The sequence below is a fragment of the Oncorhynchus kisutch genome, linkage group LG10 (assembly GCF_002021735.2).
Source record: "Oncorhynchus kisutch isolate 150728-3 linkage group LG10, Okis_V2, whole genome shotgun sequence".
In the NCBI taxonomy this organism is placed as follows: Eukaryota; Metazoa; Chordata; class Actinopteri; order Salmoniformes; family Salmonidae; genus Oncorhynchus; species Oncorhynchus kisutch.
In genome coordinates, this window is record NC_034183.2 from 39450024 (window position 1) to 39467372 (window position 17349).

The 17349-nt window shown below is 47.9% G+C and overlaps 1 protein-coding gene across 4 annotated transcripts in view; it reads left to right on the forward strand.

Moving 5' to 3' along the window:
* The window catches only part of LOC109898129 (tyrosine-protein kinase JAK1-like), a 67898-nt gene that overhangs the window by 43786 nt on the left and 6763 nt on the right, over positions 1-17349 (forward strand). For 2 of the 4 annotated variants that reach the window (XM_031833656.1, XM_031833657.1), the window contains exons 11-23: positions 1289-1398; positions 3196-3348; positions 3538-3625; positions 4930-5369; positions 5901-6036; positions 7219-7370; positions 7710-7860; positions 8600-8688; positions 8851-9043; positions 9164-9288; positions 12117-12289; positions 13057-13174; positions 14818-14928. In XM_031833656.1, coding sequence (XP_031689516.1) covers positions 1289-1398; positions 3196-3348; positions 3538-3625; positions 4930-5369; positions 5901-6036; positions 7219-7370; positions 7710-7860; positions 8600-8688; positions 8851-9043; positions 9164-9288; positions 12117-12289; positions 13057-13174; positions 14818-14928 — 2039 coding nt within the window. The remainder of the gene's footprint in view (positions 1-1288; positions 1399-3195; positions 3349-3537; positions 3626-4929; positions 5370-5900; positions 6037-7218; positions 7371-7709; positions 7861-8599; positions 8689-8850; positions 9044-9163; positions 9289-12116; positions 12290-13056; positions 13175-14817; positions 14929-17349) is intronic. The other 2 variants (XM_031833658.1, XM_031833659.1) reach the window with 1 other exon arrangement.

Here is a 17349-nt window from a genome sequence, read left to right on the forward strand (position 1 = left end):
GGGTTCAAACAGCTTGCCCTGTTCATGGGACTTATCAGTTGTTTTGGATGCTCTATGCCAACAGCCTTTTGAGCCCTCGGATCAGGTGGAGGTTAAGATGCTTTCATTTACGGCAGGACTGTTACTAGAGTTGGCCTCTGCCAAGCGTGCAAGCGACATTCACACGCTCTCAGTGCACTCGTCAATGTGCACAGTTTGCTCCTGGTAACAATAGGGTATCATTGCGGCCAAATCCCGCCTTTATCCCTACGGTTACTAACCCATCTTAGACGTGTCTTCCCCTTGAGCTGACAGCTTTTCATCCCACACCCAGAACAAATGGTTGCATATGTTCGCGCTCTGTGCATCTACATGGACAGGACTAAGTGGTTTAGAAACTGTGATCAGTTGTTCATTTCCTGCTCGAAACCTTACATGGGTAAAGCACTCCATAAACAACGACTCTCCCACTGGATAATGGGGGCTATCGCTTTGGTAAAGGTATTGTCTCCTGCTGGCCTACTGGCTCATTCCACTAGAGAAATGGCTGCGCCCTGGGCTTTATTTAAGGGCATATTTATCCAAGATATTTGCTCAGCAGTGAGTTGGGCTTCATCTCATACGTTTGCAAAGTTTTATAGGCTCCATGTCACTGCACCAACATTGGCGCATACTGTTTTAGGTGTAGGATCTTCTGAGGGCCAGGGCCCATTTTGTGTGATGAGTCACACAGGGCAGTCGGTCGTCAGGATAAGCTTGTCTGGCAATACAGGAGTTCGTATATACCATAAGTGAAATACCGAAATGAATACTTGAAAGAGAACTTTAGGTTCCAACTGTAACCCCGGTTTTCTGACAGTATGAGTGAGGGATTTCACCAGACCTCCCTCCTTGCAGGAGAGAGGAAGAGGTGTTGCTTATATTGAATGACTCATCGATGCAAAGTTGAACCTTTTTATAAGGTAGGAGGGACGCCCCTCCCCGACGACACACGTCTCGAAATCCAGCCAATCATGGCTGGTGTAGTGTATTAAAGGCTTCTCACGAATACACTGGGGGCGTATCCCATAAGTATACTATCATACTACTATATACAAAATCAAGTGGATTTGGCTATTTCAGCCACACCTGTTGCTGACAGGTGTATAAAATCGAGCACACAGCCATGCAATATTTTGTTGTTGCGTGGCCTAATGAACACAATCCTGGTGTGTGTTCTGTGTTGCGTGTTAGTGTGTGTGTGTGTGTGTGTGTGTGTGTGTCCGTGTGTGTTTTGCACTGGCTAATATGGAATATGTGTGTGTTTCAGAGGTGTCCAACCTGCTGGTAGTAACTAAGGAACGAGTGCTGGTCCCCCAGACACCCCTGCAGGAGAGCCAACTCAGCTTCCACAGGATCCTCAAGGAGGAGATCTTACAGGTACAGTACCACACACCGTACCAGGCACGTGCACCAATAGGGGTCTTCCTGTGCCCAAGCACCTGCCCGTTTACCCTCCTACTCGCCAAGTGCTCTTTTGGGTGATGAGTGAGGTATTTCACCAGACCATCCTATATATATTTTATTTTATTTTATTTTTTTGTGCAGTAGCCCTAATACATTATCACAGCATATTGGCTATATGCCTGGCCTACCAATATTGTTATTCTCAGACCAGGGAGCGCGTTTTATGTTTTGTAAAAGTGCTGAAATAAAAACGTAGAAATGAACTCGCTCATTAAAACAGCAGCTCTTTGCTGTATTCTTTCAAAGTTTCTCTCGTGGTCATAGTTGTAAAAGTTTGATACAATCACAGGTAGGCTAGTCTCAAACATTTGCTGTGGGGTCGTGAAAGCTGTAGGCGCGGTGATATGAGCTATCCGACTGGCCAGCGCAGTAGGTGCGCTTGATTTAGCCACAGTTCTCCTGGTAGGCGGTGTTTGTCCCTTCAGACAAATGAAATGGTTCAAAATGGGAACACTTGGCCTACACGGCGTGCATGGCTTCTGAATCAAGTGCACCTACCGCCAACAGCGCAAGACAAATTAAACAATTCAATGAGATGGCAAACCTTTACTGTTGGCTTTTCTACAGAAATGTTTGGTGATCAACTAGGAATGCCTTAAATATCAGCCAGTCGACCGTGATCGACCTGTTGGTGACCACTGGTCTAGACTCTAGCTAACTACCGCATACAACAAAGATCCACATGCCACTAGCCAGCCAGCCAGCCACATATCATGAGTTAGAAGATTGTGAATATTATTTTATAAAGTTATTATTTAAGGGCATTGAAGATAAATCACAACTGTAAAAAGCTTCCCCCTTTTCCAGATGTCTTTAGGAGGCACTGTAACCATCTTGCTTCCAATTTGTGAGTGTGAAGCATTTGGTCTTCACGGAGGGCCGCACTTAAAATGTATTATATTGCTGTCAAAATTTCCTCTATCCGTCGCTTTTGGAATTTTCTGTCTAGCTTTCGGGTTTGATGTTAGCAAGCGGGTTTGATGTTAGCAAGCTGGACAGAGTGAAAATACTATGAATATGTCTATCATGTCTACACAGTTTTCATTTGGTTTTAGTCATTTCAATGTTGATTAAGAGCCACATTTTTTTTTAAATGAAAAAACAACTGCCGCGGGCCGCATGTTTGACACCCACACTCTACACATCCAGTACATACCCTATCAGTCACATCCAGTACATACCCTATCAGCCACATCCAGTACATACCCCTATCAGTCACATCCAGTACATACCCCTATCAGTCACATCCAGTACATACCCCTATCGGTCACATCCAGTACATACCCCTATCGGTCACATCCAGTACATACCCCTATCGGTCACATCCAGTACATACCCCTATCGGTCACATCCAGTACATACCCCTATCAGTCACATCCAGTACATACCCCTATCAGTCACATCCAGTACAAACCCCTATCAGTCACATCCAGTACATACCCCTATCAGTCACATCCAGTACATACCCCCATCAGTCACATCCAGTACATATCCCCATCAGTCACATCCAGTACATACCCCTATCAGTCACATCTATCCATCAGCTGAAAGAGACTTTGTCAATCTTTTATTTTTCTAGACACTTTAGTCCTTCAGTGTTTTCTTACTGGTGTCAGTCACCAGTGTGTGTTTACGGTGTGTGTGTGTGTGTATCTCGTGAGTGTGTCTTGACTAACTCGCTCTCCTCTCTCCCTCTCTCCTGCCTCTCAGGGAGAGCACCTGGGGCTGGGTACCCGGACGAACATCTATGCTGGAGTACTGAAGGTGAAGAGTGCGGAGGATGAGGATGCTGGATACTCTTCCTCTCAGGACGTCAAAGTAGTGCTGAAGGTGCTGGGGTCCGGACACAGGGACATCTCTCTGGTAAGACACACACACTGTTTCCATCCTGTGATAACTTTAGGGACTCCCACTAGAAGTTACACTAGAGTAACTTCTGAGAGTGTGTGAGTGATGTTCTGTGGCAATATTCTGCCACATTAGCTGACTGACTCTCTCCTCTCTCTCTCACCTCCATCTCTCCCGCTCTCTTTTTCCTCCCTCTCTCCCCAGGCCTTCTTTGAGACAGCCAGTATGATGCGGCAGGTCTCCCATAAGCACATCGCCCTGCTCTATGGAGTCTGTGTACGCCACCTAGAGAGTGCGTACACACACACACACACACACACACACACACACACACACACACACACACACACACACACACACCCTACGCTGCTACGGTAACCTGCATGACACATCTAAACCTTAAACTCACTTCTTAATCCATCCTTCTGTTACTGTAAGAAGTGGTAATACAGGACCTACACTGTTAGTGGATGTGATAGGACTTGCCATTATTTACAAATACCGAATTCCCTATGAGCTGTTGACTCAGTATTGAATAGTATGTTGACATACTATACAGTACTGTCTAAAACCTGTCCTGTCCAAACAGGTTAGTGGGAGATGTTTTGGTATTTATTTGAATAAATAAAAAATATATATATATTTTACCATGTAAGTTGACTGAGAACACATTCTCATTTACAGCAACGACCTGGGGAATAGTTACAGGGGAGAGGAGGGAATGAGCCAATTGTAAGCTGGGGATGATTAGGTGACCATGAGGGACAGCTTGGGAATTTAGCCAGGACACCGGGGTTAGCACCACTACTCTAAGATAAGTGCCATGGGATCTTTAGTGATCACAGAGAGTCAGGACAACCATTTAACGTCCCATCCGAAAGACGGCACCCTACACACTGTTTACATCCTATGAGTAGATTCATGTAGTAATGAACAGGAAACTGGCAAAATAAAGGAAGACACCAACATAAAGTGTCTTAATAGGGCGTTGGGGCACCACGAGACGCCAGAACAGCTTCAATGCGCCTTGGCATAGATTCTACAGGTGTCTGGAACTCTATTGGAGGGTTACGTCGCCATTCTTCCACAAGAAATTCCATCATTTGGTGTTTCGTTGATGGTGGTGGAAAACGCTGTCTCAGGCCCAGCTCCAGAATCTCCCATAAGTGTTAAATTAGGTTAAGATCTGATGACTGAGACACTTACGCACACCCACACACACATACACACACTTTAAACCTGTGCTCCTTTGCGACCCCTCTTTCAAAGTCACTGAGATCTCTTCTTCTAGCCATTGTAGCCACAATAATGGGCAAGTGGGCATTTTTATACATGACCCTAAGCATGATGGGATGTTAGTTGCTCAATTAACTCAGGAACTACACTTGTGTGGAAGCACCTGCTTTCAATGTACTTTCAATATCCCTCATTTACTCGAGCGTTCCCTTGTCTTTTGTTACTTATTATAGGTGTCACTGTACTGTTTCCCAAAACACAAGACAAACCAGTCTTTCTGTTGTGGTGGCCAAGCAGGCAGAATATTCCCTGAGTGAGTCTGTGTGTGTGGTGCATTGACTGTCCCTCTCTCTCCCCAAGATATCATGGTGGAGGAGTTTGTCCAGTTCGGTCCGTTGGATCTGCTCATGCGAAGACAACACAGTCCTCTCGGTACACCATGGAAGTTCCAGGTGGCCAAACAACTGGCCAGTGCTCTCAGCTACCTGGTAAGACAACACAGTCCTCTCGGTACACCATGGAAGTTCCAGGTGGCCAAACAACTGGCCAGTGCTCTCAGCTACCTGGTAAGACAACACAGTCCTCTCGGTACACCATGGAAGTTCCAGGTGGCCAAACAACTGGCCAGTGCTCTCAGCTACCTGGTAAGACAACACAGTCCTCTCGGTACACCATGGAAGTTCCAGGTGGCCAAACAACTGGCCAGTGCTCTCAGCTACCTGGTAAGACAACACAGTCCTCTCGGTACACCATGGAAGTTCCAGGTGGCCAAACAACTGGCCAGTGCTCTCAGCTACCTGGTAAGACACACACCAAGGACTTCAGTCACCCAAAGCCGTAGAGTGGACCATCTGCGTTGACCTTATCTTGCACTGACTCTATGTACACTCACAAGACTATACCCACTCACTTACACACACACACACACACACACACACACACACACACACACTACACACACATACTTTCGCACTCATCATATGGTGCTGCTACTATGTTCTTTATTGTACTCCTATTATTATCTACCCTGATGCCTAGTCGCTTTCTCCATACCTAGATGTACATGTCTACCTCAAATACCTTGTACTCCTCCACATTGATCTGGTACTGGTACTCCCTGTATGTGCCCTGTCTATTTTATTCCTCTTGGGATATAAAAAAAAAAAAAACTCTGCATCGTTGGTCAAGTCTCATAAGGAAGTATTTCACGGTAAACTCTACTACACCTGTTGTATTCAGCGCATGTGACAAATACAATTAGATTTGATGTGACTCTCTCTCGTGTGTGTGTGTGTGTGTGTGTGTGTGTGTGTGTGTGTGTGTGTATGCAGGAGGATAAGAAGCTGGTGCATGGCTTTGTGTGTACCAAGAACATCCTGCTGGCCAGAGACGGAGTGGACAGTGAGGGAGGACCCTTCATCAAGCTCAGCGACCCCGGCATACCCATCACTGTGTTGACCAGAGAAGGTACGACTTCACTGAATCATTTCTGTGTGGCAAGTTATGCACAATGTGTGCCAGACAACCACCATATTTAATGACCGTTTTTGTTGTCATCCAGAGCAACTCATCTTGTTTTGCAGAGGTGTAGGGATCCACGTTGAGCTCTGACAGGACAAGGGCCCAGTTTGAGATCATATAAATATGAAGCCTCCGTTGTAACAGTATATTGAGTTCTGAAGGGTTTGTGACCCAGGAGAATGTCTTCACAGTCATATAATATATGCCGTTTCAGCACACGCTTTTATCCAAAGCGACATAACAGTCATATGTGCATGCATTTTACGTATGGGTGGTCCGCGGGATCGAACCCACTACCCTAGCGTTGCAAATGCCGTGCCCGACCAGCTGAGCTACAAAAGATCACCTGTGTTAGTGAGGTTTTGTCCGCACCGCTTTCTGTCCTTCTCCCCACCCACTCTCCTTTTCCCGCTCTCTCCCCTTATTCTCTGTACTTCTCTTTTGCTCCTCCTCCTGGACTCTCTTTTTCCCGCCCCTTCCATCCATCACCCCCCCCCCCCCCCCCCCCCCCCCCCCCTTCTGTTTATGTACTGTGTTACTGGCATGGCAGGGCTGTGGATTCCTGTCAGTTGGGAGTGAATTGACTCCAGGCCAGAGAGAGGCTGGGTGGCCCGGGTCACATGACAGGGAAGGCAGAGCCCACTATACAGGGAGAGAGAGAGAGAAGGGAGAGAGAGACAGAGAGTGCATCATGGAAAAGTAATACAGTAAATGTGTCAGAGAGGGAAGACAGGACGACAAACATATTAACACTGACAAAACCTCTCCCCCCTCCCCAACAGTTTGTTGTGTGTGTTCAGTACAATAGAGTGTGTTTTTACACCGAATGTGAACGTGTTCGTACAGTGAGCGGCGGGTAGGAGCTTTGGGCCATCGAATCCCCTAGCCAACAAGGTATAAATCTGCCCTTGAGCAAGGCAGTTAAACCCCCAACAACAACTGCTGCCCGGGCACTGATGACGTGGATGTCGATGTTTAAGGCAGCCCCCCCCCCTCCTCACCTCTCTAATTTAGAGGGGTCGGGTTAAATGCGGGAGACACGTTTCAGTCAAATGCATTCCCCTCTCCCCGTATAGTGTACACAAACACATACCCTGTGCCTAAGGCTGTGTTTGTGCCAACCTGCAGAGTGTGTGGACCGGATCCCATGGATCGCTCCAGAGTGTGTGAAGGACTCTACCAACCTGAGTGTAGCGGCCGATAAGTGGGGCTTCGGCACAACACTCTGGGAGATCTGCTATGACGGAGAAGTGCCCCTCAAAGACAAGAAACTCACTGAGGTACACGCCTGCACACACACACACCTTGATCCACTTGTAAGATACTACCAATACATATCTGTAACAAATGTATTGCAACCCAGAGTAATACACCGTGCTTGACTGAAATAAGTGCCGGTTCTCATTTTGGGTACCGGTGCTGTTTATATTTCAGTGCAGGAGCTCCACCATACTCGTGAGCTAATGTTCTATAAGAGGAACAGGAACTCAAGCAGTAGAACCTTTTTTTTTAGGGGGCGGTACTCAGTTCCTGCCCAGGACAAGCACGGATAGTACATACCCTCATGCTTGCTCTGCCTTGATAACTAATAAGGTTTCTCTCTCTCCCCCCGTGAGTAGAAGGAGAGGTTCTATGCAGCGGAGTGCCAGTTGGCTACCCCAGACTGCAAAGAGCTGGCTGAACTGATGACTCACTGCATGACCTACGACCCCCACAAACGCCCCTTCTTCAGGGCCATTGTCAGAGACATAGACACGCTGGAGGAGCAGAGTACGTGTTTCTGTGTGTGCTTGTTAGTGTTGTCACGATACCAGTATTGCGATACTAGGAAGTAAGGAAGGAGAGGAAACAAAACAGGAAGCAGACTTAATTTATTGAGGAAAACAGCCCTACTGTTGATAACAAACAGCCTTATGTTGTCATCCAGAGTCACATTTATTTATTTTGCAAGCTATAGCACACAATGTCTGACATAAAGTAGGTCTATCAAGGACCGTAGAGTTTAGTCTTTCATTTTTTTTGCCAAGGAAATCGTGTTACTGGTGTGTGTGTGTGTGCGTCTGTGTGTGACACGTGGGAGGAGTTTGTGTGCATACGTATCTGTACGAAGGCTCTTTGAATGTATGCAGTAAGTCATGTGTCATCATTCCCCTGCTACTCTTCCTGTGGCTGCAGCTTTCGCAACCGCTAACGCGGCTCCTAATAAAATACTAAATAAGGGCAGCCGTAAGGGCAGCCGTTCCCAATCGCTAGCTAGAGAGAGAGCTTGCAAGAGTGTGTGTGTGTATGAGTGTTGTGTGCGAGTGAACCCAGGAAACTACATCTCCCCCTAAACTGGACCCCTTGGATATGCATATTGCCCTTAATACTCCCACACTGTGGCCAGAATGAGGTACTGCAGTCACGTCGCAGATCCACATCCATCATACTGGTGTGCTGTAGCTTCGCTGAATAAACCCACTCACTGTACAAGTTGTCGGTGGTAACAGTGTGTGTGTCCCTCCACCAGACCCCTCTATCAAGCCGGCGCCCAGTCAGGAGGTCGACCCCACTCTGTTCCAGAAGAGGTTCCTCAAGAGGATCCGCGATTTGGGGGAGGTAAACGCACGTTTCTGTGTTTTTCAATGCGTCAGAGAATGAGTGTGTGTGTATGCAGTTACCGCTAGGCGTGTCACGGTGTGTGTTCCTGAGTCTCTTTAGGCTGACGTGGATGGTGTATAACGGGAACGTGGGTATGTAACTGGCTGTCTGCGTGCGTAGGGTCACTTTGGCAAGGTGGAGCTGTGTCGGTACGACCCCAGAGGGGACCGGACAGGGGAGCTGGTAGCAGTGAAGAGTCTCAAACCAGAGAACAGGGAGGAGCAGAGCAACAACCTTTGGAGTGAGATAGGAATCCTTAAAGAACTCTACCACGAGAACATCGTCAAGTACAAGGGCATCTGCCAGGAGGAGGGTGAGCGATAGGAACGCATACCCCTGCCACACGCGCACGGACGTAGACACGCACGCAGGCACGTACACAAGCATCACCTGTGTTGAGTCCGCTCAAACCTCTTTATCTGTGTATGTGTAGGAGGCAGAGCCATCAAGTTGATCATGGAGTACCTGCCTGCTGGCAGTCTGAAGGAGTACCTGCCCCATAACAGAGGACAGACCAGCCTGAAGACCCTGCTTAGCTACGCTGTCCAGATCTGTCAGGTACTGCAACTGTCTAAACCCTAACCCTAGCTTCGTGTCCAACCCTAACCCTAGCATTGTGTCCAACCCTAACCCTAGCTTCGTGTCCACATCCCGGTTCAACCATAACCCTAGCTTCGTGTCCACATCCCGGTTCAACCATAACCCTAGCTTCGTGTCCACATCCCGGTTCAACCCTAACCCTAGCTTCGTGTCCAACCCTAACCCTAGCTTCGTGTCCAACCCTAACCCTAGCTTCGTGTCCACATCCCGGTTCAACCCTAACCCTAGCTTCGTATCCACATCCCGGTTCAACCATAACCCTAGCTTCGTGTCCACATCCCGGTTCAACCATAACCCTAGCTTCGTGTCCACATCCCGGTTCAACCCTAACCCTAGCATCGTGTCCACATCCCGGTTCAACCCTAACCCTAGCTTTGTGTCCACATCCCGGTTCAACCCTAACCCTAGCTTCGTGTCCACATCCCGGTTCAACCCTAACCCTAGCTTCGTGTCCACATCCCGGTTCAACCGTAACCCTAGCTTCGTGTCCACATCCCGGTTCAGCCCTAACCCTAGCTTCGTGTCCACATCCCGGTTCAGCCCTAACCCTAGCTTCGTGTCCACATCCCGGTTCAACCCTAACCCTAGGTTCGTGTCCACATCCCGGTTCAACCCTGACCCTAGCTTCGTGTCCACATCCCGGTTCAACCCTAACCCTAGCTTCGTGTCTACATCCCGGTTCAACCCTAACCCTAGCTTCGTGTCCACATCCCGGTTCAACCCTAACCCTAGCTTCGTGTCCACATCCCGGTTCAACCCTAACCCTAGCTTCGTGTCTACATCCCGGTTCAACCCTAACCCTAGCTTCGTGTCCACATCCCGGTTCAACCCTGACCCTAGCTTCGTGTCCACATCCCGGTTCAACCCTAACCCTAGCTTCGTGTCCACATCCCGGTTCAACCCTAACCCTAGCTTCGTGTCCACATCCCGGTTCAACCCTAACCCTAGCTTCGTGTCCACATCCCGGTTCAACCCTAACCCTAGCTTCGTGTCCACATCCCGGTTCAACCCTAACCCTAGCTTCGTGTCCACATCCCGGTTCAACCCTAACCCTAGCTTTGTGTCCACATCCCGGTTCAACCCTAACCCTAGCTTCGTGTCCACATCCCGGTTCAACCCTAACCCTAGCTTCGTGTCCACATCCCGGTTCAACCCTAACCCTAGCTTCGTGTCCACATCCCGGTTCAACCCTAACCCTAGCTTCGTGTCCACATCCCTGTTCAACCCTAACCCTAGCTTCGTGTCCACATCCCGGTTCAGCCCTAACCCTAGCTTCGTGTCCACATCCCGGTTCAACCCTAACCCTAGCTTCGTGTCCACATCCAGGTTCAGCCCTAACCCTAGCTTCGTGTCCACATCCCGGTTCAGCCCTAACCCTAGCTTCGTGTCCACATCCCGGTTCAACCCTAACCCTAGCTTCGTGTCCACATCCCGGTTCAACCCTAACCCTAGCTTCGTGTCCACATCCCGGTTCAACCCTGACCCTAGCTTCGTGTTCACATCCCGGTTCAACCCTAACCCTAGCTTCGTGTCCACATCCCGGTTCAACCCTGACCCTAGCTTCGTGTCCACATCCCGGTTCAACCCTAACCCTAGCTTCGTGTCCACATCCCGGTTCAACCCTAACCCTAGCTTCGTGTCCACATCCCGGTTCAACCCTAACCCTAGCTTCGTGTCCACATCCCGGTTCAACCCTAACCCTAGCTTCGTGTCCACATCCCGGTTCAACCCTAACCCTAGCTTCGTGTCCACATCCCGGTTCAACCCTAACCCTAGCTTCGTGTCCACATCCCGGTTCAACCCTGACCCTAGCTTCGTGTCCACATCCCGGTTCAGCCCTAACCCTAGCTTCGTGTCCACATCCCGGTTCAACCCTGACCCTAGCTTCGTGTCCACATCCCGGTTCAACCATAACCCTAGCTTCGTGTCCACATCCCGGTTCAGCCCTAACCCTAGCTTCGTGTCCACATCCCGGTTCAACCCTAACCCTAGCTTCGTGTCCACATCCCGGTTCAACCCTAACCCTAGCTTCGTGTCCACATCCCGGTTCAACCCTAACCCTAGCTTCGTGTCCACATCCCGGTTCAACCCTGACCCTAGCTTCGTGTTCACATCCCGGTTCAACCCTAACCCTAGCTTTGTGTCCACATCCCGGTTCAACCCTAACCCTAGCTTCGTGTCCACATCCCGGTTCAACCCTAACCCTAGCTTCGTGTCCACATCCCGGTTCAACCCTAACCCTAGCTTCGTGTCCACATCCCGGTTCAACCCTAACCCTAGCTTCGTGTCCACATCCCTGTTCAACCCTAACCCTAGCTTCGTGTCCACATCCCGGTTCAGCCCTAACCCTAGCTTCGTGTCCACATCCCGGTTCAACCCTAACCCTAGCTTCGTGTCCACATCCCGGTTCAGCCCTAACCCTAGCTTCGTGTCCACATCCCGGTTCAGCCCTAACCCTAGCTTCGTGTCCACATCCCGGTTCAACCCTAACCCTAGCTTCGTGTCCACATCCCGGTTCAACCCTAACCCTAGCTTCGTGTCCACATCCCGGTTCAACCCTGACCCTAGCTTCGTGTTCACATCCCGGTTCAACCCTAACCCTAGCTTCGTGTCCACATCCCGGTTCAACCCTGACCCTAGCTTCGTGTCCACCTACCGGTTCAACCCTAACCCTAGCTTCGTGTCCACATCCCGGTTCAACCCTGACCCTTAGCCCTGGTTATGGGAACATTATTTTTAAGTTATTGATAGTTAAATAATAGGATAAATTCCTCCCCTCTCTCCAGGGAATGGACTATCTGGGATCTCGGAATTACATCCACCGGGATCTGGCAGCCCGGAATGTTCTGGTGGAGAACGAGAGCACGGTGAAGATTGGAGACTTCGGCCTGACCAAGAGCATCAAGGGCAACGAGGGATATTACACAGTCAAAGATGACCTGGAAAGCCCTGTGTACTGGTGAGAGGACTGGACTACTGCGGACTACTGTTGTTTTATCCCACCTGGTGCAAGCGCTTCTGGTCCCATGTCTGTGGCTTTAACCCCCCCCCCCGAGAGTTGATTGACGCATCTGTGCGCCAATCAAAGTATCATAATCAAAACAATCCCCATCAAAATCTGTCCGTTTTAAGCCAGAGGGATGTTTACGCATCTGCGGTGAAAGTTGGCAGAGCTAGAGTGGTGTTTGTCAGACCGTGAGACGTCCCGAAAGGCTTGTGTTCTCAAGAAAATGTATGTAACGGTTTGACCTCCAAAATATTATGGAAAGGGGAGACTCTCACGAACACCATAGTGTTCTCCATTTTGCTCTACGAACCCCACAAGGGTCACGGGACTCAAAAAAAGGGGTTAAATATGTGAAGAAAGAAATAACTATTCCCTCAGCTTTCTTATATGTCCTAGATACAGGACAAACACTTCAACTTTGCCGTTTATGAATGTGTAATTCAATGCGTTTCTCTGGGCTATAGTAGTAAAGACCAAATTCAATATTTTATTCAATAAATCAAATAGCTAAATGATCCTCATTATGACCATCTTAAAACAATTCCATATGTCAGTTCATAAACACCCCCCCCCCCCCCACCCACCACACCCCAATGGCTTAGACTATTAAGAATTAAAGAGAGAGCATGTTGGATTCCTGAGAGTTTGTGTCTTTGTGTAGATAGTGATTTACAGTGTGATGTATGTTGGCGTGTTCCCTCTGTCTTCCCATGTACCAGGTATGCCCCTGAGTGTTTGGTCCACTGTAAGTTCTACCTGGCCTCTGATGTCTGGTCCTTCGGTGTCACCATGTACGAGCTGCTCACCTACTGTGAGAACGCCATCAGCCCCATGCCGGTCAGTACACACACACACACACACACACAAGCATGCACGCATACACACACACCTAGGCCTGGCAGCACAGCCTTCCATCCCACTGATCGAGGCAGGTGGTGCCAGTCTATTCCCAGGGTGGCTAATGACTCACCAAGGGGCTCTGCCCACTCCTGCTAGCCTGTGCCATCACACACACACATCCTTCCAACTCCCTGATTGCTCAGACAAGCTATACCAATATGTCCTCCCTAATCAACACCCTGTAGCCATGATCATTACATATCCATTAAGGCTTATTCCTACACTTTACCGCACTGTTCAATTCACAGAAACTGGTTCACGGTTGATAGGTATTACCATCTTATATGCTTTAGTTGCCACCATTAAGAGACTGCTTTGAAACACGTTCTAGAATTGTAGATGGAATGCAGTGGTTTAGTTTAGACTATTTTCTTCCGACTGGCTTTGTATCAACAACAATGCATCAACATTAGAACTCGGTAGGGCTCGGTAGGGGCCACGCCCCTCTTTTGGCAAACATTTCTGGGGTGAAACATTTCATTCAAAAGATTAGAAATCACTTTTAAAAAACAGTGATGTATGAAAGAAAAGTCAAGGGTACAAGACTGTGTACATACTGTACCAGAGTTAGGGGAGAAACAAACTACTCATCCCATGCAGCATTGCGGTCTGTATCTTCCAATCACAGAGCGGATATAAGCCATTGGAATCGTTCCCAAAGATGGTGGGTAAATATGGTTTACTCAGGCCGATTACGACTGAAACAAATTGGCAAGGTTTCTGTCTGTGTGGCCGTTTCTCTTGCGTGAGCATGCTTTTCCTGCTTAAGCTTGAGTTTCCTCCATAATATCTGGCGCAAGAGGGAACAGCTACTTATTGTCCCCTCCCACTTGCCCTACCTGCCAGAGAAATGAGCCAGTGGGGGCACCCCCTCTGTGGGGCAGGGGGCATCAGAAGAAATTAGTCAGTGGGGTGTCTCGCATTCTCTACAGTCTCTGTACATTTTTTAAAAACAAGGTAGTTGTTGGTTGGCCATGGTGTTGTTTCCAATTTGTTAGCTAGCTAAGTTACTATACACAACAACAAAAATATAATAATTACCATTACACAGCACTAAAATAAACCATGAGATCTGTTAGCGAACACATGATGGTGCTCGATAGCACTGTCACAGGCACAAACAGAATTTGTCCGCTGCGTTATCTCCCATAGGCAGATAACGAAGTTGTCCATATTATGTGAGATTTCACCTCTTGTTTAGAGTCGCGTTAGAACAGATCCTGGGTCTGTTCCTGTGGTGGCAGAAACACTAAGGCTCATGGTTAGTGTAGTTTTTGGTGCTCTTTTAAACCAGGAAATAGCAGTAAAAGCATGACATCTCAACACAGGTTGAAACATTCATAACCGATGGGCACGACATCAACATAGGAATTGTTTTTCAGTCTCGGGTGCACAGTAATATCGCTTTCACTAATATTTAAATATCACTATGGGTTACGAGGATTGTAAAATCCACTTCCGGAATCTCGTCAGAGCCCTCTGTCAGTCCTATCTTCACTGGCAAGATGGGAGGAGTCATTTTGTTTCGTGTTTCCATGGCAACTCATCTCTTCTCCCCTTCCCCCCTCTTTGTCCCACAGGTGTTCCTGAAGATTATTGGTCCTACTCGGGGCCAGATGACAGTGACGCGATTGGTCAAGGTGCTGGAGGAGGGGAAGAGGCTGCCCCGTCCTGATAGTTGTCCTGGAACGGTAAGATCTACCAGATATATTAGCGAAAGGAGGAAATAAGAATCCCATTGGACAACGAATGGAGGAACGAATAATGTCTCACCCAGCAGACTGTCGACCAATCACGTTCACATTGTCATGCTGCGTCACGCGGATGCTAAGCTAATCGTCACGCAATTCCAGAGAAAAGTGCCTATTTTCCTCCGAAGGTACATAATGTCACAATTCCAAAACTATACAATATTACATATAGCATGTTAATTATCTCACCTCTCTGAAAATATTTGTAACATTGTACTTCTTGTTGATGAAACTCATGCTAATGTTGGGTTTTTGAACTAGCGCCCAATTGACTCCCATTCACTCCTTGTCCCAAAATCGCCCAGAATGCACCGCACGGCCCATTGGCATAGCATGGGCAACGTACACAATGGGCGATAATATGATTGCAATGGAGTTTCCCATCTCCTCAAAATTATCTCTGGATCTACCTACCTATCAACTTTGGAAGGTATTCAGACCCCTCGACATTTTCCACATTTTGTTAGCTTACAGCTTTATTTTAACATGTATTAAATCGTTTTTACCCCATAATGAAAGGAAAAGCAGGTTTTTAGAAATGTTTGTTAATTTACAAAAACAAACAAATGGAAATATCACAGTTACATAAGTATACAGACCCTTTACTCAGTACTTTGTTGAAGAACCTTTAGCAGCGATTACAGCCTTGAGTCTTCTTGGGTATGACGCTACAAGCTTGGCACACCTGTATTTGCGGAGTTTCTCACATTCTTCTCTGCAGATCCTTTCAATCTCTGTCAGGTTAGATGGGGAGAGTTGCTGCACAACTATTTTCAGGTCTCTCCAGTGATGTTCGATCGGGATCAAGTCCGGGCTCTGGCTGGGCCACTCAAGGACATTCAGAGACTTGTCCCGAAGCCACTCCTGCGTTGTCTTGGCTGTGTGCTTAGGGTTGTTGACCTGTTGGAATGTGAACCTTCGCTCCAGTCGGAGATCCTGAGCGCTCTGGAGCAGGTTTTCATCAAGGATCTCTCTGTACTTCAGATCAAAAATTGTATTTGTCACGTGCCGAATAGAACAGTGAAATGCTTACGTACTTATAAGCCCTTAACAAACAATGCGGTTTTCAGAAAAATACCCACGCAAAAAGAAATAAAAGTAACAAATGATTAAAGAGCAGCAGTAAAGTAAAAATAGTGAGGCTATGTACAAGGGGTACCGGTAGAGTCAATGTGCGGGGGCAGCAGTTGGTCGAGGTAATATGTACAGTTGAAGTCGGAAATGTACACACACTTAGGTCTTCCAAATGGACAATGACCCCAAGCATACTGCCAAAGCATACTGCCAAACCCTCTGTAATGCCTTGCGGTCGGAGGCCGAGCAGTTGCCATACCAAACAGTGATGCAACCAGTCAGGATGCTCTCGATGGTGCAGCTGTAGAACCTTTTGAGGATCTGAGGACCCATGCAAAGTCTTTTCAGTCTCCTGAAGGGGAATAGGCTTTTCTCCGTTCATCTTTGCCTTGATCCTGACTGGCCTCCCAGTCCCTGCCGCTGAAAATATCCTCACAGCATGATGCTGCCACCACTATGGTTCACCGTAGGGATGGTTCCAGGTTTTCTCCAGACGTGACGCTTGGCATTCAGGCCAAAGAGTTCAATCTTGGTTTCATCAGACCAGAGAATCTTGTTTCTCATGGTCTGAGAGTCTTTAGGTGCCTTTTGGCAAACTCCAAGCGGGCCGTCATGTGTATTTTACTGAGGAGTGGCTTCCGTCTTACCACTCTACCATAAAGGCCTGATTGATGGAGTGCTGCAGAGATGGTTGTCCTTCTGGAAGGTTCTTCCATCTCCACAGAGGAACTCTAGAGCTCTGTCAGAGTGACCATTGGGTTCTTGGTCACCTCCCTGACTAAAGCCCTTCTCCTCCGATTGCTCAGTTTGGCCGGGCGGACAGCTCTAGGAAGAGTATTACTGGTTCCAAGCTTCTTCCATTTAAGAATGATGGAGGCCACTGTGTTCTTGGGGACCTTCAATGCTGCAGAAATGTTTTGGTACCCTTCCCCAGATTGGTGCCCCGACACAATCCTGTCTCTGAGCTCTATGGACAATTCCTTCGGCTTCATGGCTTGGTTATTGCTCTGACATGCACTGTCAACTGTGGGACCTTATATAGAAAGTTGTGTGCCTTTCCAAATCATGTCCAATCAATTGAATTTACCACAGCTGAACTCCAAGTTGTAGAAACATCTTGAGGATGATCAATGGAAACAGGATGCACCTGCACTAAATTTTGAATCTCAAAGCAAAGGGTCTGAATACTTATGTAAATATGTTTTCACTTCGTCATTATGGGGTATTGTGTGTAGATTGCCGAGTTTGCTTTTTGTTTATTTCATCCATTTTAGAGTAAGGCTGTAA